Source organism: Mytilus californianus, unplaced genomic scaffold (genome assembly GCF_021869535.1).
Source record: "Mytilus californianus isolate M0D057914Y unplaced genomic scaffold, xbMytCali1.0.p SCAF_2, whole genome shotgun sequence".
Lineage (NCBI taxonomy): Eukaryota > Metazoa > Mollusca > Bivalvia > Mytilida > Mytilidae > Mytilus > Mytilus californianus.
The window spans coordinates 80,288,177-80,313,910 of record NW_026262668.1 but is presented as its reverse complement, the minus strand read 5'-3'; the positions used below and the strand labels follow the sequence as shown (position 1 = coordinate 80,313,910).

General features: G+C 31.8%; 2 protein-coding genes across 2 annotated transcripts in view; one reads left to right on the top strand and one right to left on the bottom strand.

Moving 5' to 3' along the window:
- Window positions 1-25,734, top strand: part of LOC127728294 (ral guanine nucleotide dissociation stimulator-like 1) — a 431,288-nt gene that overhangs the window by 163,287 nt on the left and 242,267 nt on the right. The gene's annotated exons all lie outside the window — the stretch shown is intronic.
- On the bottom strand, window positions 2,121-23,536 carry LOC127728298 (sodium/glucose cotransporter 4-like). Its single transcript, XM_052235636.1, has 15 exons — window positions 23,346-23,536; window positions 22,245-22,316; window positions 21,200-21,304; window positions 20,801-20,860; window positions 19,884-19,988; window positions 19,354-19,459; window positions 18,635-18,715; window positions 17,847-18,052; window positions 16,127-16,262; window positions 10,469-10,576; window positions 9,455-9,605; window positions 8,617-8,785; window positions 5,675-5,890; window positions 5,281-5,368; window positions 2,121-2,629 (listed from the first exon to the last, which is right to left on the bottom strand). Exons 1-15 carry the CDS (start codon window positions 23,430-23,432, stop codon window positions 2,415-2,417), a joined length of 1,905 nt encoding a protein of 634 aa, XP_052091596.1. The 5' UTR covers window positions 23,433-23,536; the 3' UTR covers window positions 2,121-2,414.

Here is a 25,734-nt window from a genome sequence, read left to right as displayed (position 1 = left end):
TGAATTTTACAAAGTACTATTTATCGCTCCCTAAGGCAAGAAACCTGTATTCACGATGGCCATTTTTCTATGGTACAAATAAGGATCAATTCTTTTAATTTGCCTTTTACTTTGGAATGGGGAATACTTATGTAAAAGGTAGAAAAGTCAAATGTTTTAACCCTATTGCAAGATGGAAGAGACTTTTATTGTATATACTTTAATTTAACTCTAATTTAGAAAGAGAGTTCGTAAAGCACCATGTTCAGTAATATAGCGTTGTTTGTAAGGGCACTTGTGTAATTTAAGTATCCAATACAGTGAAGAAATATCCAGTTCTTCATCTTTGGTTGAATTTTACAAGGAAAATAAAACAGATCTATGGCTATTCAGGATTGGATTTCTTCATTTGTAACTGTCATTGGGGTTTATTGTGAGTTTTCCAAGTGAATTTTCAATAGCTAATTCCTTTATCAAGCAGTATATAAAATGTGATTTACATACAAAAACGACGTTGTTTGACACTTTAAGTGCGGGGACAACCACATATTTATTATGGAGGTAAGATAGGTGCTAAGCATGTAGTATGTGTATTCATTGACCCATTCAGTTATTTTCAATTCTAATTTGTATCAACGATATCAAAGCATTAACCTATCTGGAAAGATTATCTACGTCTTCTTTTTCGCGTTTAGTCCATTGCCTGGTATAATCCTCGACTGATTAAGTTAATTGTTTTGTTGTGGACATTTCCGGACATTTCGTCATTTCATCATTACAATTCAGAGGAGTCTAGAACTAAAGTTAGGCGACAGTAGTTTACCGATGTTCAGATCACGTAAATCGACTAGGAAGAGACAAATAAAGGAAACAAATAAAAACTGAGGAAATCGAATGAACTCAAAAATGAGCGAGACCGGGTGCGTCGACAGGGTAAGTGTCTCCTGCTACGCATGCATCAACCGCCAGCACACACACTCAAAATGTCACAATCGGTAATAGACTCAACCGGTAAAGTTACAGATCAGACGACTTTCTTAGTATCTAAAGATATAAGACTGCCAAAACATGTCGCTAGTGAGTTGAGACACCGACACATCGTATCGGTGGACCAATTTTGGATGGTGACCTTAAAACTTATGTTGTGTCGATTTTAGTCGTTCCTCTCATAACTCTCTTGGGGCAGTTTTTGTGTAAAGAGCACATTCATGTTGAAGTACGTATTCGGATAAACTAAAACATGGTTGAACTTTGCAACATGATAATGTACCTGTTAGAAGCCAGTGATCTTCTCGGATGTTGTCTTAGTTAATATCTTATCTTCTTTAGATTGAGAGATTGAAACGTGGTATGCTTCAGATTTTGTGATTTGTATGCATCTTGAATACTATGTCAAATAAGGTAATGTAACTACGAAGTATTGTCGATCAATGGAAGTAAATAAGACACCTGTTCAGGCTTTTCTCTTGTTATTTTCATGGTTTTTCTTGAATGATGTACAAGAGGCTATTCTTTTGTTTGATTTTTCCCAGTTTGTCTAGAATGATTATCGGAGAGGCTTTTTCTCATTTTTTTTCTTTCTGGAATGTCTGGAATGATGTAGGAGAGGATTTTTTCATGTTTAATTTTCCCCAAAATGTCTGAAATGATTGTCGGAGAGGCTTTTGTGTTCTTTTTTTTTTATTTTATCTTTTCCAGTATGTCTAGAATGACAAGGAGAGCCTGTTCTCATCTTTAATTCTATTTGATATGGCTGGAATGATTTAGGAGATATTTTTAATTAAATAATTATGTGTCGGTATGTCTGGAATGATGTAGGAGAAGTTTTTCGCGTGTTTGATTCCCCCCTGTGTGTCTTAAATGATGTGCAAGAGGCTTTTCCTATGTTTGATGTTTTGACGGTATGCCTTAAATGATGTAGGGGAAGCTTTTCACATGTTTAATGTTTTGCCGGTATGCATGGAATGATGTAGAAGAGGCTTTTTATCTTGTTCGATTTAATTTCTGGTATGTCAAACTATAGAAGAACATTTGTAGTATTATTCGATATATTTAATTTGCAAGATTAAAAAAAGGGAAAAATAAAGATTTCAGTGGAATAGTAACTCATATTTGGATTAAAATATTATATTAAACTAACATAATGCATACATATATAACTAAATCTAAGTATATATTACTGGCATCCGACAAAACAAGAGCCATGCCTTTTTATAATACGTCATACAATAAATCAGCTTTTTATTTGATATACTTAAAACATTCCAATATATACTCTTATGAATATTGTATTTCTCAAAGGTAAGTATTCACTGAGCAGTGTAAAGAAAATATCTCCCTTTTGATTTATGGTAACTTTGATATTTTCCAAATCTAAAGGACATATACTTTTTAAATGTTGTCAACAGCAGCAGAACATGTAAATTTAATAAAATTTAGTGATAAAATCCGCAAAGAAATGCAATCAAGCCAATCAGAAAAACAGCAAGCAGGTTAAGGAATATTTTCCACAGTCTTTTCTCTTGTAGAAATGTTTTTCTATCAGCTACTTGTATTTCTTGCGTCAGATGGGAATCGTTGGTACCAAACAGGAATATCGCGAAACGTGAAAACAACCCTCCAGAATGCCGTTGATCATCGCTGTCGCACTCTGTGATAAATAAAATTGTGTTTTGTTAGCCATTTACGTCGCTAAAAGATATTCTCTATATCATGCAGTAAAAATTACAAAAATCGCCAAACTAGAACGTAAACATCGACCGAACTGAAAACATGTATTGTATACCAAGGTGAAGTTTGGTGCCCAATACAGTAAAAAGCTATGATTGTTGTTTCCGAGAAAGTGCATCAAAAATGTATAAAGTACAGACGAACAGACGGATGTTAACTAGAAAACCACCTCCTTTGAAAAGAGTGTTTGATTTCATATAGTCACAAATTTACTGCACGTATGCGTGTTTTTATCAGAAACACTAATTCTAAGAAATTAGGACAGAGAAATCCATTTAACTGATTTGGAGGGAAAAACAAACAGAACAGACAAACCCTCTGTGGTAGTATCCTGAATTTCACGTCAGTTATAACAGACAATGGCCAATTATAATGCATCATTCAGTAGCTCGAAAATCGGAGCATTGCCAATAGTGAAATCGTGTTTTTTTTTTAATTTGCATAACTTTGTTATAATGGTTCATATGTTTGGTTAAGCTTTTATGTTGTGTGCATATATTTTGAAGGCAACTGGTCATGTGGGGAGTGGAAAAGGGGGAGCTATGAGGTTTAGGTTACCTCACTCTAAAAAAGCAATTTATAAATCTGAAGATATTAGATGTATACCTTTACAGTTTGCACAAATTCGATATCAATATGATTTAAACACGGAAAAAAATATAATTGTAATTTATACATATACATATAAGACTAAAAATACACTTAAAAGGGCATCAGCTGTCAAATTCATGATCACCAATTGACATAAATTCTCATATTTGATAAAAAAAAAACATACTTAAACGTATTTCCAAATTACAAAACGTCTAAAAGAAACAATTAACAATGCATTAATTTGTCATAATGTATCAGCATTTCGTGCGTATTTTAGACCAAACGCCATTTAATTAACCATTGAGATTACCTCCGAAGACTGCCGTTAGTGACTCGACCCAATATAAACATAATTACAATTTATCCAGTTCTCTTTGATTTCATGTCATATATCTTAAAAATGATAATCATCATTTTACCTGTATATCAATGATTTCTTGTGGGCCGAATCCGTCAAAGAAATGTATTTTTATGGTTGTTCCCTTGTTTTACTTTTCAGTGTTAACATTCTTTTCTTTTTTATAACCGAATACGGTTAGGTCATGCGTAACCAATCTTCAGCTAAAGGTCAAGTTAGGGTTACATGAATACGGATTCAAATGAGATTGAATAATTGACTTGTAAGCCAATAATTCATTTGCGATGCTTTTTTGTGACCAAATAGAATCAAACTGACCAAACTGACGGCTATCTATAATATTCTTTCAGCATTCCGCTTTTATAAATGTTTGATACAAAAAAAATCTTGAAAGAATGTTACTTTAACACACCAATGAGTGTTATAAAAATAGTTGTTATATTTGATATCTTCATGCAATATTTCGCTAAACAAATTAGCTTCATCAGGCGCGTGCAGCCTTTCAGGTAAAATCGGATGATGTTAAGAAATTTTTACAGGTTATCGTACATGTCCTTTAAATATATTTTTTCAGCTTATTGTACATTGCGATTAATAGATCAAAACAAATAATTGTGTTAGTAAAATAGTATGAATATATATATATATATATATATATCCGTTCATCCTTTTTCGACTCTATAAAATGTTTGAACGTTGTTTTCAATTTAGACTTATATATATATATATATATATATATACAAGTCTAAATTGAAAACAGCGTTCAAATCTTTGATTGCGTTGGATAAAACCGCAATTTTTATACGTGTGCATGCAAAACAAATTTCTTGGTAGAGGGGTCTAAATACAGCACAAACAACATATTCCAAAAGACCAAAAAAGTGAAAAAGAATATATTAACAAAACGCATTTGACTAGCAGGGCGAATAACGGATGTTCTTTAACCCTGCTGACTGCCATTAGCGATTGCCAAATAAACGAATCACCAGATGTAACAAAATGGATCTTTACTATTAATTTAATACCAAACAAAACAATAAACTTGCGGAAAAGATAGTATACCGCAAACAAAAGGTGCAAAAATTAGTACACCATATCCGGATTTCGACAAATAATGTCTCTTCAGTGATGTTAGGAATCGAAACGGTATTTGGAAGACCATATAATTTACCTCAATTTAGGATAGACTCTTGAATTTTGAAGAGTCAAAATAGGATGAACGGATCATATAAACCCGAAAGCAAATATAATATAAGCCCAAACGAAAAAATATAATATATATATATATATATATATATATATATCTACATGTTTCGTTTTGACATCTTCGTTAGCAGATTATACTTCAACCTCTGTTTAAGGGAGATTTATGTGCTTCTGGCGCTTAAGTAGGGTAAGCACATCCTGCTCTACTACAACTAACAAGTAACATCAGGTAATTAGCCGTATATATGGGTTTTTAATCATGTTCAAAAATGGGAGAAGGAAACTTTAAACTGTTCGTGTAAAAATAAGATATATCTATTAAAACTTAGAGTAAATTTGTTTTTATTATACTGATAAATGCAATGGTCCGTACAAACGTACGTACATACAACAAAAAAATGTTTTTTCAATACCTTCTTTTGTGATTTTGTCTCCACCATCTTTGTCAATACGATTGACTGTATACGGGTCATATCGAGTCCACCAAGTCACACCTACTAACTAAAATTGACTTACTGAGGTTTTACATTGCAATTATTTTTATACTACTAAAAACAACTTCTATAATTAATGATAATTTTGTATTTGTGTATAGAACTACTTTTTACATTTTGGTTTTCATAACGTCTATCATTACATATCGATTACATAGTTCATGACAAAAAGGGACTATAACCCTATAACTTTATCACCTCATATATGAATATACTTTCTTTTTATTTGATGGTCATAATTCTTTAATAAAAATGGAATGACGAAGTAGAAAAAAAGAAGATTAATTCAATTCTATTTTAAATTTATATCTACCTCATCTTTGGTTCTTTTAGTAGTAAACATGCTGATAACGACTATTGCGGCTGCAGTCAACATCAACAGAAGAAGAATGAAATACATGTAGTGAAACTTGTACAGAACTTCTGGTCGGGTTTCTGGTTCACCACATGCTGGAGCAGGATAAACAAATTCTAGTATAAGTCGCGTGCCGCCAACTATATGCCCTATCAATAATCCCCAGAAGGCTCCCTGAAATTCAACATATGAGTGTGTATGTCCCTTTGGTATCTTTGGCCTCTCTGTTACTGCAAGCAATGCTCTTTTTCTATTACTTACACTGTTTTTTATACTAAATTGATGTTTCAAAACTTAATAAGAAACATCTGTGTCACATATCACCACGTATAAAGTCACTATTCGTCCTTTACCTTTGTCGTGACTTACCTCGTTTTACAACGGGTAATTATGTTGTTAACGATTTTTTTTTCATTTTCTATTATTGTTCTTAATTTAAACATCGTCTTTTAGGACTGGTTAATTCAATTTGATTAAATTTTTTTGGTCATGTTTCTATGCCCTTCTATGTTTTACGAATTTTAATGGTGTTATCGGTTTCCAGTGATATGCAGTGATATAGCTTTACAGGTTATAAACATTCGGTTTGAAACTCAAGCTACTGTTTATAATAATAATTAATGAAAAATCATTCTGTTACTTTGATCCTTTTCATTATCAAACCTAAAGAGTAAGACCGATAGTTTATAAAGCTCAATATACAAAACGTGTGGGACAATAAGTAAAGACATACTCAAAACACATTTTTTTCAATAAGATTTTACGGAAGGAATTTTAAATGATAATATCGACACATTGATGATTTGAATTCTTTTCTTATTAACTAACTATATAAAATATGTTAATTTATTATAATGGAGTGATATCAACCATAAAATTTCATATTAATGCACCCATCTTACATACGGCTAAATCAGTAATCATCTGGAAGCATATCTGAACTATCTTTTTTGTCCGGGCATCATATATTTGTACGGTGCAATATCCGTCAAGTGTGGATAAATTTAGGCAACAATTTTTACCGATGTTCAAATCCCAGAAATCGACCCAGAAGACCAATCAGGATAAAAAATAAAAAATTTAAAAAATGGCATGAACTACAAAAGGAGTTAAACCGGGTGCGTCGACAAGTCATGCGGCGTCACCTGATAAACATGTATTACCCGTTATGCTTATCGACACTTTGTCAAAATGTCACAATAGGGAAAAGGATACAATCGGTAAAATTACAGATTAAACGACTATTCTGGTATCTAAAGATCTAAGACTACTATAAAAACATGTCACTAGTGAGTTGAGCCAAAGACATGTCGTATAGGTCAATCAATTCGTGATGACGACCGTTATCTTATGTAGTGTCGATTTCAGTCGTTCATCCTTATAACTTTTTTTGCGTAGTCCCAAATTCACTGGAATATATAAGATACAAGCACTAATTGAAACGTGAGTTATTGAGTTACAGGGCATTACCAATATATTTAAAAGTGAAATCAAACAGTTTTGCAATATGTTTTTTTCTTTTTGTCTTTGAGAAGGTTTTGTATAAATTCTGCTTCATATGAGAACAAAAACAAGACGGGTGTACAACTAGTACCCATTGGAATACCGACTGTCTGTTGAGACATCCATCCATGAAACTAAAAAAATATGTTGTCGACCAAAAGGCCAGAATTTTGATGATATCTTCTTCGGTGTGTTTTTTTTTAATCAGGATAACTTATTTTTAATAAAATCAATAAATAAACCATTGGTGTTCAAAAACGAACCTAAAACCTTTTGCAGCTAGTTAAGACTCACAACATATGCAACAGCATAGAATACAAGTATACATACACAAAATATATGTTTATCTTTAATGTACCGTCCTTTATATCCTTGTTCAAAATAGTTGTCATTCTGTGGGTAGCTGAACAGTGTAGGTTCTCATGTGTCTTACTTTTTACGACTTATGTATAGATAAGAAGATGTGGTATGAGTGCCAATGAGACAACTATCCATCCAAGTCACAATGTATAAAAAGTAAACAATTATAGGTCAAAGTACGGCCTTCAACACAGAGCCTTGGCTCACATCGAGCAGCAAGCTATATAGGGCCCCAAAATGACTAGTGTAAAAGAATTCAAACAGGAAAACCAACGGTCTAATCTATATAAAAAACTAGAAACAAGAAACACTTATGAACCACACCATAAACGACAACTACTGATCAACAGGCTCCTGACTTAGGACAGGTGCATAAAAATGCAGCGGGTTTAAACGTCTTAACAGGTGCCAATCTTATGGTCTAGATAGGCACCTGATGAGGTCTTGTGAATCATATCGTTCACATACTATTACTTAATAGCCCTCCCCATATTAAAAAAAATATACATTTAAGAGAACTGACCACTTACAATCAAAGGTAATAGATTTTTCTTAAAATTATTATTTGTTGATGTCAACATATCAAAATGTAACTTTCGGGACAATAACTTGAAAATTAATTTTAAAAGAGAGTCGAAAGACACCAAAGGGATATTCAAACTCAAAAGTCGAAAACAAACTGACAATGCCATTGCAAAAAATTAAAAACGATTAAAAGAAAAAAACAGTATACAAAACACAATACAGAAAACTAAAGACTGAGCAACACGAACCCCACCAAAAACCGGCGTGATCTCATGTGCTTCGGAAGGGAAAGCAGATCTTGCTTAATAAAGTGTTGATAGTACATGATGAGTCTAAAACTCTTCTTTAATAATTACGGGTTACTAACATCTCGCCAATTGAAGGTGAAAATGATATTACAGATTAGATGATCTTGGAAGACAATTCACTAGTATTAATATCGTACTTTTAAGTTATAGTTCCAAGATTGGATATACATAGTATGTTGGTTCAATTATATATTTTTACTTTACCGCTTCAGTTGTCCCTTTCCAGAAAATAGATGTCAAAAACAAAACCCCAAGTGGCGATCCAAGATATCCCTCTACTACTACCATGTAAGTAAACAGTTTTCCTCCTTGTGACGATTTGACCAATGGTATCCATAGAATGCTTAAGGTACACATCAGCACAATAAATAATCTGATAAAAAACAAGTATAGAAGATATGAGTTTAGATTGGGTTACGTATGTTGGCTCTCTACCTTTCTTCTTGTTCTTCTTCCAGGTAAGGAACCGGATTCAATATTTGAATGGACATGGTACCTTTCTAATAGAATATATTTTATCATGCAAAAATTGCAATAATCCAAAACTAAAAATACACTTTTATGATCCCAATCCTATTTAGCTGTCGCTGGATGTGTTGGACTCACAATCAAACCATAACTCACTTAAAACGAAGACAAAAAACATCGCAAGATCATTGGTATGGAAGATATCTTGAGACAACTAATTATCTTAAAACATTCCAAATTTCTTGAAGATGTTTCTAAAAATACAAATTTGCCTCCATATATCTCAAGATACTGATGATAATTTGCTATTTAGTATTTATTTAGGTGTGCGTTTCGTAGTATGTAGTGTGAAAACTTTATATACATTTATTCAGTGTAACCTCTTTTTCAGTTATTATACTATACAATTGAATGCTTTGTTTTACAATTGGTGAACAATATAGTGTTTAAAATATTTGGAAAGGCGACTTATACAATTGAAAGAACCTCGGAGTATGTGTTTTACCCACCAGCAACGCCCATATATAGTAAAATTAGTAATACTATTTAGTTTTCAATATTCATTTATATTTACCTTCCAACTATCAACAATTCCTTTTGAGTGGATTTTGTCCTTACCCTTCTCCAAATATCCATAGTGAATACTGTACTAGCACTGTTGAATATAGATGTCAGGGAACTCATAATTGCTGACATCATAGCAGCTATCATGAAACCTCTTAATCCTTTAAATGTACATTTAGACATTATCTAATCAATATGGAAACTACCATATCGAATCACCCTTGTTTTCATCACGTGTTGTACAATTTTCGAACATAGTGTAGTTATTACGATAGTGCAGGGCTTCACACATTGATGTAACAAATTTCCAAACATAACTATATACGCCTGGTATCTTTAATGAGTTTTTTTTTTAAACTAATGAGATAAACCCTTTTAAAAAGCATATATTGATATCCTAACCTCATTATGCAGTTTTGGCTGCAAAATCCCAATTATTGTCACATTAATCTGTTATGTTTGGTCGGGTTGCTCACCCAAATTTGTCAATATAACGGAACTATAAACAACTGTCATACAAGTGGGAGGTTTAGCTGGCTATAAAACCAGGTTTAAGCCACTATTTTCTCCGGGAAATGCGTTTACCAAGTCCGGATAATGACAGTTGTTTTCCGCTCTTCCGTTGGATGATAACGTTGTTTGATTTTGTCAGTTTTTATGGACTTCTCTTTTTCTAATTTACCTTGGAGTTCGGTATTTTTTTCTAGACTAAGATACTACAAACTGTAACGATGAGGGGACATGTTACCTCTTCTTCTCGTATATTTATTGAAAACAAAGAAAATTTATCAGTCCCTTTTTACGTTTAAGAAGGATTATTATGTACGCTCACCTCAAACAATGAGAACATGAAATATTAAATTGCAAATCGAGAATCTCAATATATGAGAAAGTGAAGTATAATTGAAACTGGTCCCAGTTCCACTTTTCATTGGTCAAAATGAAGCACAGGAATCGAAATTACGTTTCTAGTTACATTCTGAATAAAAAGAAATCAGTTAACAAGAATAAAGAAGATTTTTACCGACAGGCATCAGCTCCATGACTAGTTTTGGATATGCAATATTAGAACATCCTACTGGATTATCGCACACTTTCATACATACGTCAGGGTCTGCACAAGCAACTTCATCTAAATAGGATAATTATAGCTAATATCATTTTTATTATATCAAACATTTTTTGTGTAAATTTCACAATAAGTTTTTAACGTCTGAAGCATTATCAGAATCTCATTACACTCAACTTTTTCTCCGCGGTTACAAAGCTCGTTGTCGAAATCAACATTATGTTGAATCAGTAGTCCACAAATTCGACAGTAAAGTGCATTACTCTTTGATGTTGATACAGATAACAACAGTGTCCTTAACATTTTATAAATTACATTGTTTCAGGCATCACTGTACGTCAATCCTTGTCCGATAGAACAGTTGATTGGATACTAGTGACAGTTTGACATGCCTTACAAAATGATGAATTATCATGCAGCGGCATGTCGACGTACTCTAAATATGTCAATTGTAATATATTGCAATATTGGTCTTTCTTTGAAAAACAAAATTTCAAATGATTTCGTAAAAATGTTATAAAGAATTAGTGCACTGTGTGTGTAAATGAAGCCGTGAGATATTAAGGGAACGTATTTTCACGTCAGACAAACATCTTTATGCATGTACTTCATATTCGATTTAGTATTTTCAAAAGGGAGTTGAATGCCCATCGATGAATAAAGGGGGACGGTAAAAAATTATAAAATTGGTCCATTACATAATGCGATCTCGGATGCAATTATCTTTCTCTATATATGATCAACATATTCAGGATATATGTGAATGAGGCAGTAGACCAGCAATACAAATAAAAAAGACTAGGAGGGTTTGGCGCCAATGAACTAGTTTAACCCCGCCACATTCTGGGGAAAAATGAAAGTAAGAGTGTTTTTATTTCAGTTTCTTGGAAACCTTTCTTTTCTTTTCTTTCGACTCGAAAGTTAAAAAATTATGTTGTGCCCGGAGTTATGAAATTGGTCATATCTTGAAATTTGATTAATATAAACAAAAATTGATCTATGGACGACATGAAGAAGTACGAGCAAAAGAAACCTTAGTTTTTCTTTCTGAAGACAATTTCGATTGGAACGAACTACTTTATTTAGCAGTAAAACAACCTTATCAAAATACAGACCCCATGTCCATTCTTCTTGGAATCAAAGAAAATATGTATGTTTAAGGTAGATGGGGGTCTTAATTAAAATCCATAGAATTTTTTTAATAATTTGTCAAAATGTAGTTTTTATCATGCTTTTTTCCAAAATATAATAAAAAGAATAGGTAACCGGACTTTTTTTCACGCTACAGGTTGTGCAAAATTGTCAGATTTTGTATAGATTATGCATGGAAAATCCAATTTTGTTTGATAAAAAGAAAACTACATCATAGAATTTTAAGATAAAATGTGAGGAGATAGCTCTTATAACATGCTTTCAGATAAGAAAAAGAAAAAATGGGGTCACTGGACTTGTTTTCTTGCTACATATTAAAATAAGTAAATTCATAACACTTTCTATTATAAAAATTACTTTATCTGAGTTATCTCCCCTACTATCTGAGTTATCTCCCTTTATGTGCCAAAGTTGAAAAAAAATTAATCAAACAAAAATAATTTGTTTCTTTAGAAAAACAGCCGTAAATATGATAAAACACATAATTTTCTATATTAACATGAAAAGTCTTACACATGAATTACATACTACTCTCAAAGTTTGCACATGTCATTAAAGATCTAGACCAATTGTTATCTGCTACTTCAAAATCCAAGATGGAGGAAGACACCCCAGCCACCTTAACTGGCTGAATTAATCAATAATATATGACCTAAACTACTACTATAGCACATGAATTAGTCATTAATATATGGCCTTAACTACTACTATAGCACATGAATTAGTCAATAATACATAGCCTAAACTACTCCCATAGCACATGAGTTAGTCAATAATATATGGCCTAAACTGCTCCCATAGCACATGAATTAGTCAATAATATATGGCCTAAACTCTACTATAGCACATGAATTGTTCGATATATAGCGAACAAACTTCAATTTACATGTATCTTATTTCTCAAATCTGAATATATATCGACTGAAAAAGAAGGAACATGGTGTTTTAATATTTGATCCACGACACAAAAACCCTACATGAAATTGGCAATACCAAAGGCAAAGGAACAGTGCTTTTATTGCTGTTCTTCATCTGAAAGACACACTTTGAGGCCTGCTTATATTGTATTTCCAATTTTTATACGCAAAAAGATGAGCCTCTTAAAGTCAATAGGTAAAATTATAAATGAAGTTATGGTTCTTGAAAACTCTGTAGTTTTTGACATACTGAAATTGAAATTTTACTTTGCTTTTCGAATTACAAGTATTAACTCAATCATACGCTGTATAGAATAATTCCGAGTCTTAAGTAAACCACAACTTTAGACATAAATCAGAATTTAGATACAATTAAGCCTTATAAAAACAAAATGTTAACAGTTTGCAATTCATTTTTGCTTTCTTCCATTTTCGATCATTCTAAAGCTCATGTATAAACGTATATGTTAATTGAATAATTTGCAGTGTTTTAAGTGATCAACAAGGAATGCCACTTGTTGAAAGTCACAAATGATGGCCAAAATATATCACGAAACAATTACCATATTTCATTTTACTTCTTGTGTCGGTGTACCATGAAATAATGTATTATAGTTTTAACAAAGAAGTAGTTCGCGATAAGAAATGTCTAAATTGATAAGTTTTACATTGCGTTTTAAAATCCAATACAAGAGTATTATATGATTAGAAATCATCGCTCGTTGTTGGATGCTCAGTTTCGCCACTTTTCGTTCTTGTCATGAGAAGATATTTGAGGGGTTTCTATTGTTTGCCTCAAAAAATCAAATAACGGACAAATTCCATCTCTACCTGAGAACGAGTCTCTCATTTTCTTCTAGCAATGTTTGTCTTTTGATAGATGTTGTACTTTCAATGATATTTATAAACCCAGAGTGAAATTTTAAATGTTTGGTATAAATATGTTCAATCATTCATCTTCAAAACAAAATTTCAGAAGATAATTGGAAACATCAGGGAATAATGATATAAATTTTAGAAGAAAAACAAACCCAACACATCTTCGAGTAGAATTGAAAATCCAACTGATAAAGAGTCAAATTGACCTTTACACACAAAACAAGTAGATCACTGAAACATCTCAAAATGTCAGAAAAGATCACATTTTAAACGCGTACTAGACATAACTTTTATATTTATATTTGGACTTTCATTTTATCAACCGTTAGTGAACCATTTTTTTAGGTTATGAATCCGTGGCTTCATTACATGTTCAATGCAAAATCAAATTGAATTACTATTTTTGTTTTGTTTAGAAAATACAGTTACTTGTGTGTGAAATAGTTTGAATGAAAGCTTGCTGAAGGTCGTTGATAGGACGACAATCCATAAGGTCGTGACAAATTGTCATGAATGTCCAGTCAGCTTTTCTGTTGTGCAAAGTTTGACGTGCGGTGATGCTTGAACAGTGTAAATTACATTGTTTTAGAACATCAAAAGACTATTTACTATACAATATATAAAAATAAGAAGATGTGGTATGATTGCCAATGAGACAGACCAAATGACACAGAAATTAACAACTATAAGTCACCGTACGGCCTTCAAAAATGAGTAAAACCCATTCCGCATAGTCAGCTATAAAAGGCCCCGAAATGACAAATGTAAAACAATTCAAACGAGAAAACTAACGGCCCGATTAATGTACAAAGTAATGAACGAAAAACAATTATGATATATAGCAACAAACGACAACCACTGAATTACAGGCTCCTGACTTGGGGCAGGCACATACAGAATGTGGCGGGGTTAAACATGTTAGCTGGCGCTCAACTCTCTCCCTAATCTGGGACAGTGGTGTTACAGTACAACATATGAACAAACTATAAAAATCAGTTGAAAAGAACTTAACTAATCAGATCGATACAAAGCACAAAAACAAGTAACAAAAACACAGAGTGGACGTGACAGGGTACTTATACATCCCCACAACAAAAAGACACTAAGTACAGATCTGAGAGTACTCGTAGTTACTGACAGCTAGTTCAAAGCCAATAACAAATAATAAAAAAGTATTGCATCTAAGACTAAAATATCAATCAGTACACATCCAACATCCAATGGATTTATTGTAAAGACGTCATTAACAGTCAGAGAAAAACATGACATTGTGCAATGCCAAGATACATGTATCGATAGATTGTAGAGCCATGAATGTGCATATGTATATAAAAATAATATTTAGTTTGATTTTAATTTACTGATAACAAAATCAATATTAATACCAATAAAAACAATATTCAAAGATCTAATTATAGTGTTGAATTGGTAACCTTTTAGAATAAGTTTATTTAAAGGATCGATCAGTTTACCCCGATCGTATCTAAATTTTCGGACTCAGTAAACAACATCTCCGTAAAAATTAAGACTGTGTCATCCTGATTCAAAACTAAATTGATTTAGAAAAAGAGCTTTGCAACCGCTGAGAAAAAGTTGAGTGTAATTATTTGTATTGTTTTAGTGTTCAAACTAACACCAAAAATATGTCTGATCTAAAAAGTTTACCCCCTGGTACACATCAAATATGTCAGTTTTGGGAGATTTAGTCCACTGTATTTCTTATCGATTTGGATGACGCATAGTAGACCATAGTTGTCAAATCGTGGTTAACATTTTGTTTTCAGAGGTGAGATGCCAGAATTTACCTTGGGGTACGGATTTTTTTTTATTGGTAAGAAAACATTGGTTCGTACAGTTTGGTTTTCTCGTACATGTCGTACCTATGTGGAAAGTTGTTTCTTTGGCATATATGGCATATTTTTTTCTGTCCCTAACTGTGTGTAGGTATTTTCATTATAATCTTTGGGCATATGTGGGTCTTATTTAAAACAAAACCACAACTTCGTAATTTATTATAAAGGACAGGCACTTTAACAATGTGGAAATATATACACTGAAAGAAGGAGTCAAATTGACATCATCGTCAAAGAAAGGAAAATTAACAATAGGTAACAAAAAATCGTCTTTTTGTCGTAAAAATGTGCATTAGTTTTCTCGTTTGTTTTGTTTTACATTTGTCATTTCGAGGCCTTTTATAGCTGACTATACGATATGGGTTTTGTTAATTGTTTAAGGCCGTACGGAGACCTATTGTTGTTAACTTCTATGTCATTTGGTCTCTGGTGAAGAGTTGTCTCATTTGCAATCATACCACATCTTCTTATTTTTATATAGAGTTCCCCGTGTGAAACTGAAAAAGAAAAGGATTAATAACGTGTTGTTTTCATTTTTTTTCCATTGCGGTCTATATTAGAATTATTTAAAGTTCCTTTTGAATATTCTGTATATCAACCTGACTGATATATTTCTGATACAGCCATTTTACTTTCTCTAAACCATGTAAATTGACCTTTTTGCTGTTATTCTTTATAGTGTAAGTTGGATTTAAACATACAACATATTCCATGTGTATTAATTTTATACTTTATACTGATATACTAGTAATCATTTTGTATCAGCTCTCTCTGTCTTTGTGTTATAAGTTTTAAACGATTTTTTCATTTACCTGGGTATAAAATTCTGCTGATCATTCCTGGAAACATCAGTAAAAATAACGGCAAAAGTTTCAAGTATCCAGCTACAAGTGATCCTCCCTTGGCATGTGAACAACTTTTGGCAGCTAATGATCGCTGCACTATAACCTTCAGGAAAATAAACATCATGTTTAAATACGATAATTTTTTCATTTATTTTCCTAACACGGGGTTTAAATGGATGAACTTTCAGAATGAAATTTAAAATGTATTGGTCGCTATTTTTATGTTTGAGATCTATATGGTATTCACAACTTTACAAATTTATTTAAATTTCATTGGATAAACTCATTCTTTGGTAAATAAGACAAGTCTTATCTGTAGTCATGGATAAGATTTTGAGAGATTTAAATCAATCCGTTTAATAAAATAAAACTTGAATACTATTTCTTGTTTTCTCACTGATAAATAATGCTTTTCTTATAAAGAATGTTCTAAATGAAAGACAGAAGAAATTTTATGTATAAAAGTCCAATTCTAAGTAAGCATATATTAGAATAAGCTTATTTATAAAATTCTAGCAGTTAACATAACAATAAGGAGATGTGGTATGACTGCCTCCACCAAAGTTCAAATGAAGTGGATATAAGCAATCATAGGCAACAGTACGGCCTTCAACAAAGAGAAAATCCCATACCGTATAGTCGACTATAAAAGGCCCCCAACATGAAAAATATGAAACGATTCAATTGAAAATACTAACGGCCTAATTCATAACTGAACAATTTACGAAAAACAAATATAGCAGACATGAAACAACGACAAACACTGAACTACAGGCTCCTGACTTGGGAGTTCGCCTATTTTTTTTTCATTTGTTCTTTCATTTAAAAAAAAACACAAAGCATTTCATAATTTATCGAGTAGCTAGTACTATCAAGAAAATATGTATATTTTATTTATCGAAATTTGGCAATTATTTAAAAGAAAAAGAAATGTATCTCCCTTATGCATAGTTCTGACTATTTGCCCGTGTTTAGCTTACCTCTGTGTCTTTTTTGTTTTATCAGCTCATGGACGTTTGAATTTGGTTTCAGATTTTAAAATATTTTGGCATCGAGCATCACTGAAGAGAAACTGATTGTCGAAATGCGCATTAACGCAGTAAAATTGGTTTAGTTTATGTTATTGTTTATTCAGTATAGAAAAATATCAATTTTGCAAGTTTAGTTTTTGTTTGTGTGACAGCTTATAAAATTTCTGTATTTGACCTCATAATCTTTATTTCCACAAACATTCCTTTTCGACATAATGTAATATTTTTGCATTTCTCCCAAAAAATGTTTTATCTTTCTTGTTTTTTTTTTATATTTAGTCTTTAGCTAAGAAGAAAATATAAAACTCTTTAAAGACAAAACACATTATACTAGCGCATGGAGTTTTTCCTTAAATTTTGACACTGTGAATATTCCTTATCTGATACAGTTAGATTAGTCTCATACAAATGTTAAAACTTATCTTTACCCAAACATTTATGTTGTATTGTTGTAAACAAAATAGGGAAAAAAACCAATGAATAAAAATACAAATGCAGTTTAACATATTGTGTATTCAATGCACATCACAGAAATTTTTGCCCTATCCTTGTTTTTTTTTTTTTTTTTGTTTTGTTTTTTTTACTAACATGATTATTTTCATTTATCAAACCCTAATGGAAAAAGAAATGGAAAAATCAAATGAACTAATACACACTTGATCACAACACCAGTACCATAAACAGCCAATAGACGCCTGAAACACAAGTCCTGGCCAAGGGTTTTCCTGTCCCGCAGCATCGAGAAAGATATGGAACGCATCTTTCCTTGGTAATCCGCAAGTAGTGTTCAGATCACGGGTTGATGGAACTGCTTCCATGTATTTCTTTTTCATTGCATTATAACCTCCAACATGATTAAAACCTAAAAAATAGGAAAACTAATTTAGCATAATTAAAAATGTACTAAATGTTATATTTATATATACAATAAAATAACAGACGCCCTCGTGAGAAAGACCATTGACTATTACCTAGAAGTTCTATCTATGTATTGCATTTAATTTTTAATATTTTCATATAAAGTGGCAATAGTTAATTTTTCTAGAATAAACTCAAATACTAAGAATATTTTACAATGAATGAGACCCTGAATTATTTAGTTTTTCATTTGAAAAGGGTGTTTATATTTGTTTATCATTATAATAGTTTTTGCATATATAAATCCCAGCATACTCTTGAATTGAAATATATATCTTGTTCTTTCTTTAAAGAAAGAGAAAACCCGAATAAAAAGTTTTATTAAACTACTTTAGATACTCTCTAGAGCAAAAGATAAAAATAGGTACAGAGCACATTTGAAAATACAAAGCAAAAAGAGGTGAATTGTAATTCGACTTCATTTATATATAGAATAAGGGTATGAGTCGGCTATTGATATCTATATGGCAGTCATCATCTTACATCAACGTCTTACGGAAATTTATATCAAACAACTTTTACTTACTTATTCCCATTACTATGATGGCTCCAATAGTCATGATTGATGTTTGTAGTGTATCTGTATACATCACTGCTGTAAGTCCACCTGCACACAATAAAAAGTACAATATTGCATGTGTAACCGGCAAGAAAGATTTGCCTCTAAAAATTAATTTCTGTACCAGCCGTTATTCTCTCCCGAAACCCTTGGCTCAGTAAGCCATCGCTTTATCAACTGAGCTAAAGGAGTATCTACTAGGCTAGAGGAAGCACCGCTACATATGTATATTTGTATGAGTAAGCTCACCATTATTAAATGGTTTCAACTCATTTCGTTGAATTTATATTGCCGATCATTTGTTGAATTTTATTAGATTATCCTGTGGAAAGTATTTTCACCTAGGTCGGCATGTACAATAGAAGAATACACAGGGCCGTATTATATACAAAGTGACTGATTGCGTGTAAACATAATGTTAAATGGTTATTATAAAAACATAAGCATGTAATTAATTTATTTATTTTACGTTACATTCCATTACATAATAGTTACAAATTAATTAAGGTAAAAAAGACGTATATGTGCAATAGTGGGCGAAGAGATTTTTCGCATGCTGTATAATCATTATTGCAACTAAATCCTTGAGAACTGTATTGGGATTCTTAAACATTGTTTTACAAAAATACAAACAGTCGTCCTCAAACAAATATTTTAGAATGACATTTTATATATAATTTATATACCTAAAACTGTGTAAAGTCCTGTTATAAACAGCAAAATAGCAATAGATATATACATGTCCCATCCTAAAGCCATCTGTATAAACAGGGATCCAGCAAAAATACTGACCTAAAAGATGAAATATACAAATCATATTTGTCTTTAAATTTTCATGTATATATGTAATAATTCCATTCGGTTTTTGTATTTCTAATAGAAAATAAATTTAATGTTCACACTGCAATGTACCGCAGACTATTCAAATCGATAGAACAATGTCCACACTTGTAGGTATAAAACATAGTGTTTCAATATAAATATACATGATCTTGACAAGACAGACAAAACAATGATAAATAATCAAAGTCTTGAATATGACCATTAACGTGATGAACATAAGACAGAATTTGTCATTCTATATTTTTTTTCAAAGTTCAGAGACTGTCATTTTTTTTAAAGTAAAAACTAATGATACATAATCCCTTTCTATGTATCATTGTTTTACTGTATGAATAAACCTATCAACTATGAAGCAAACATTTAACACACTTACGGCAAGTTTAGTTAGTATATACAAAATGAGAGATAAAATACTAAGGTATGTCCGCATCCTTTGCCCTCCATGACGTTTCTGTATGTACTCCGGTAGAGTATACACCTTTAATGATAAAACAGTAACTATATGTTTAACTTTCCAATGAGAAATTCATAAAATCTTTACTTCTACAAAAAGAAAAAGACCAAAACAAAAAAGAAATGATATGACATCTCTCGAAATGTATTTTTTTGTGTGTTTTTTAATAGTAATCTCACTGATGTATATCCAAAATATGCTAGTAAAGTTATCCCTTCGAAATTTTGACGGACGCCATCGTGATTGGGTTCTCTTTCATAGAGTATCTGTGTCACAAATAACCACGGATATGTTGTGATACACCAAATTAGATTTTTCAGCACATTTCACTTACTATAAGCAACACGACGGAAGCCATGCGTGAAGCAGGATCTGTTTACCCTTCTGGAACACCCCATATAACCTCTGGTTTTGGTTGGGTTAATTTTGCCCCATCTAAAGTATTCTACGTAGTGTTATTTAGAATGTTGTTTTTCTTTAAGTCGTTTTCCAATGGTTTTGAGTTTCCTTTCGACTTATGAATTTTGATTGTCTGTTTTGATTCTCCCGTCTATTTTTTTTTATTTAATTCAGTACAAAATCCTACAACTTTCTAATTATTTACGCCTCCTCCACCAAATAAAAAAGAAGAACAAAACAAAACCAACCAATCAAAACTAAAAAAACAACAAAAACAACAAAAAAAAAACCCCAAAAAAACTGAGAGATTTAAAATTTTTGTAGAATTTTCAAACACAAAACGTTTTGAAATTATAAAAAAAAGTCGTGTTCTTTAGAAAGTTTTCTTTACCTTAAATTTTTACGCAAATAAAAGTTAAAATATTATTAAAACATACCCCAGCTGAAACGTAGACTGGTATAAATATCCATCCTAATGCCAGGATCAGAAAAATCACCTAAAAATGGAATTTATTTTTATACATTTTTGACAACCGAAGAAAATAAACAGCTGCTTACAACTTGTTCAATACACATTGTTTTCGACTTAAAATATAGGTAAGATAGACTTCATGTGCTTTTTCAGCGTTTTTTTAAAGACGACATCAATATATTGACGCATGTTTTGTTATGACTGGTGTTAGTTTTGGTAACTATCAAATGCTAAATAATGTAATTGTACCTTTATGAATATGAATAATGTCCTCTTTTTCCGTTTTAAATTAATAAAAAGATTTTCCCGTGGAAATAACACAATTTCCTTCCAGTAGTTATGAATAAAAACAACTTTTACTTACAAACCATTCAAACAGAACCAGAGAAATACCAGATGCCGCTCCAGCGCCTGCTAATCCAACAAAATGTTCACTCCCAATGTTACTTGAAAAAAGTGAGGCACCGACCTAAAAAAAGGTGGTTGATACACATATTCAAATGCTATATATTTTTGATACGAAAGAAGTATGAATATTCACAAGCTCAGATGTAAACACACATTCGAGTAAAAAAATATAGAAATTGCATCAACTCAAAATCAACGTTAACATAGCATATTTTGCATATATCAACCGTTTTCTTTTCATAGTCAAATCCTTTCTGTAACAAGTCTGATAAAAAAGACTCAGAAAAATGAAAAATCTGTTATACTGTTAATTGTACGATTGACCACGTTGGATATACTAGTATAGTAATCAAGCTATCGTTAAGACGCAATATTTTCCTTTCCATTCGAATAGGATTGAATTTGAAGCACACTAAGTGATTGTGGACTATCAAAATAATAGGGTTCGTCTTGCTGTAAACTTTAGCTCTGTATTATCCACGCTTTTGACTTTGATATAAACAGCAGTGATTAAAGGGCTGTTTCTTTGTTTTCCACTTATATGTGTAGGAATGTGTAGGTTTTTTTGTGTGTCATAAATGTATACAATGTAGCCATTCTTTTTCGTTAATGTATCTCTATTTTAACAAAAAGTACTATTCAAGTTAATTTAGTGAACATGTTATATATAAAATGATGCTAACGATAAGTTTTGCTTTCCTTGTTACAACATAAATACACGTATTACCTTGATTTTGAGATAACCAGCCCTAAGTGTAAATAAGTATAAATTATGTGATGTATTATTATCGTTGGTCTATATGTTTCATGATAAATTATGAATGATAAACTATGAATTGGGCAAGTCTAGACATAGTGTGAATATGTATGACAATTTGCAATTAAATTATAATAGAAAAAAATACATGTACACACAAAATTAAAAGACAAATCAGGTTAAATACTTAAAGATTAAATTTGTCATCAACGTGCGATGCTCTGTATCTTTAGTTCGAACTTACTGCAAACCATGGCATAGAACGACCAGCCAAAAAGTAATTCTTCACATTGCCTCTGTTCGGTCGACATAAAGTCTGAAAAATATATATAGTAAAAATTAAAGAAATAATTTGTTTCTTATTTTTTCGTTATTTCAAATAAGCATATTAAATCTAATAACATTTACACTCATTATGTTTTTAGTTTACTATTTCAGACAGCGGTAGTTTAGAGATGAATGTTCATATATCATCAAATCCATTCAGAACATAGACATAGACATCAAAGTTAAAAATTATGAGGGAATCGCATGAACTTCAAAAGGAGCGAGACTGGGTAAGCATAACTACTATGCAGACAGGTAGATAAACAACAATGAACAACACATGGTCAAGTCGGCCTGACTTTGTACAGACACAAACTTATGTGACGTTCGCTATGCTCGTGTTTATAGTGACGTAAATAGATTTCAGTGAACGTAATCTATGTATAACTGATAAGTTATTAAGTTACGGATTTCGTTACCATAAATTACCTAAAACTTTATTACTATATTATTTTTAAAGATAAAGAAAAAACGATTTTGGAATTTGTCTTTGGTAGAATTCTTATCCAAAACGGAATATCACATCCGAATTTTTACGGTAATATTTATAAAGTCCGTAAAAGATACGATTAATGGAAACTCATTGATCCTTTGAATAAAGCTATTCTTGAAGGATGTCAATTATATACCGCTGTAAGATCTTTTTATATTCTTTTTATCGGTACTAACATTAATTTTATTTTTGATAAATCAAAACAAAACAAAATATGTATTGCCATACATTTGAGAAACTTCATGGTCCAGCATCCTTTCGAACTTATGTACTTGTATATTGGCTCTACAAACAGCATTAGCGTACAAAATATTAAGATATATCGTCTCGTTTGTTATTAAATTCTACAAACCTAATATATGTTTCTATGGAAGATTTTTGTAAAGATTTAATTTATAAAGTTATTTGTTGTAAACATTTCCGAAGTTCATCTACAAATCGTTAAATGTTCAATTGAAAACTTAGTAGTAATATAATTCTTATGTGCCGTGTAGACAAAATAAATAAATTATTTCAAAAACTTACCCATAATCCAACACCTAAAACAGATACAAAATATAAAATGACAACTAGAATATCCGCCCAGTGGTTTAATCCTTTCGTGTATACCATTTCACTGGTATACTAGTACTATGAAAATAGTTTCACTGCATAATTAAGAAACGTTATCTAGTTCAAGTCAACACATTATCTAAATGTAATTTATTTCCATATGACATACCGAATATAAATGCAAATGATATCAATATAACAGTATGTACACTTACTACAAGATAAACAACGTTGACATTTTGATTCGACTAAATTAGGTTTGAAATTATTCCAGATACATGTATTTGACAAACTTAATTGTCAGTAATCTTTTGGTATAAACATGTATCTATATCAGATTTTTATGATTGTTTTTATTTGTTGTGTGCTAATTTCAAGCCTTTTAAGAATTCAACGCCAACACCACCTTAAAGCCTAGTTTGCCGATTGGTCTTAAAGCTTGGTTCCATTGCATAGACTAGTATCGTTGTAACTCAGCAGCTTAAGAATTTCCCTGTGAAAACGATTATACAATTTTATGGTGAAAATATGCTAATTAAACAGTACTGGCTTGTTTCTAACTTATACGCTATAGTTGTATCATTGGGAATTATACCATAGAAGGCGAGACATAGGGTTATTACTTGGCGGTGGCGGCGTAAAATATTTGTAAAAAGCTATATATTTCAGAAGTTGGAACACCTGGATGGTTCATGCCTTGTATGCAAATGCCTTGTGATACAAAGTTTCCACCTGTCATATGTCCATTGTCCTTGGCCTTGTTTTCATTGTTTAGCAGCTGCTTGGGAAAAATGTATAGTATTTTTGTCATGTGAAATACTCACTTATGAGTAATAGGATTCCTCTCTTTGGTATATGCGATCCTTGCAAAATCAACATGTTTGTCAGACAGGATTCACCTGATCTCGACCTCATTTAATGGAAAGGTGATCAAGGTATATTTTTCGTGGTCAAGTCAGAATCTCAGATACTATAAGCAAGATGTCATTTATATCTGGTGTTTGGAATTATTGTTGGGTGTACATGTCTGTCTGGCAGGTTTAATCTGACCTTGACCACATTTTCATGGTTCATAGGTCAATATTAAGATTTCATAGTTATGTCTGTTTTCAGGTACTATATTCTTATGTACTATAAGCAATAGGCTAACTATATTTGGTGTGTTGTATGATTGAACTGTGTACATGTCTATCTAGCAGGATTAATCTGACATTGCCCTCATTACATGGATCATTGGTAATGCAATTTGTAGTAAAACACCTATATAACGGACTTTCAACGTAAATTCAATAATGATAACTAAAACAGGCGAGACATGAGACATATCAGAATGTACACTCTTTTATATTTAAACAGCGTTGGGTCAATTTCAAGACGTAAAAGGGATATATATATACTGAGAAAGAGACGTAGTCTAGGCTATTTAATGGAAAAAAAATATCGTAGGGTTTTTCCCAGTTAAAGAGGCTGCAAAATATATTAAACAGACTCACGCTGAAAAGAAGTGCATCAGATGTATAAGTGTTGTTTGGATAAATGTATGATTTCAATAGTATGTATGCATACAATAAAGTCACCAAACTTGCACCAGGCGGTACTTAATTTCAATAAAAACCCATGAGATATTTTAGGATTTAACTTACATTTGCCATATACAATTTCGGCTGCAATTTTGAAAACAATGGATAGCGATGAAGTTAGTTTTATTATATTCACTTCTTATTTCGTGCCATGGAATTAACGCTTCTTGTTTCAAAACATACCCTTTATCAGTTAAAAGCAAGTAAGTTCAGTTTACATTTAATTTTACTTCTAGGTTGGAAGAATAACGTGATAGATTGATTGATTGGTGTTTAACGCCACTTTCAGCACTATTGTGCTATTTTGCGGCGGTCAGTTATTATTGGTGGAGGAAGCCGGAGTGCCCGGAGAGAACCACTGACCTTCGGTAGAAAAACTGGCGATCCTAATCAATTAAGATTGTAGTCGATTGCACCTCCGACGTGCGGGATTCGATAAATCCTTTTTAATTGTGATTATAATTCATTTCAAATCATGGTAGATGACGAAGGTGTGTCATCGTTTTAAGCAGTACCATAAAACACTAAAATAGCGAAGAAATTCGACAATCATAAGGTATACATTTTCTTTTTTTAATAATGCTCTTTCTATTTTGAGATTTTTGTAAAGGGAGGCTTGGGAGTGTTTCGATTTAAACTATAATTTTTTTTTCAGCCGTCAAACTTTAATTTACGAAGAATTTTATTAGGCTGCATATTTGAATTGATATTATTTGTCTTAGGTTTAGCTTGAAATGTTTTATGAGAAACACATATATTATTCACGTCTGGGAAGCATATAA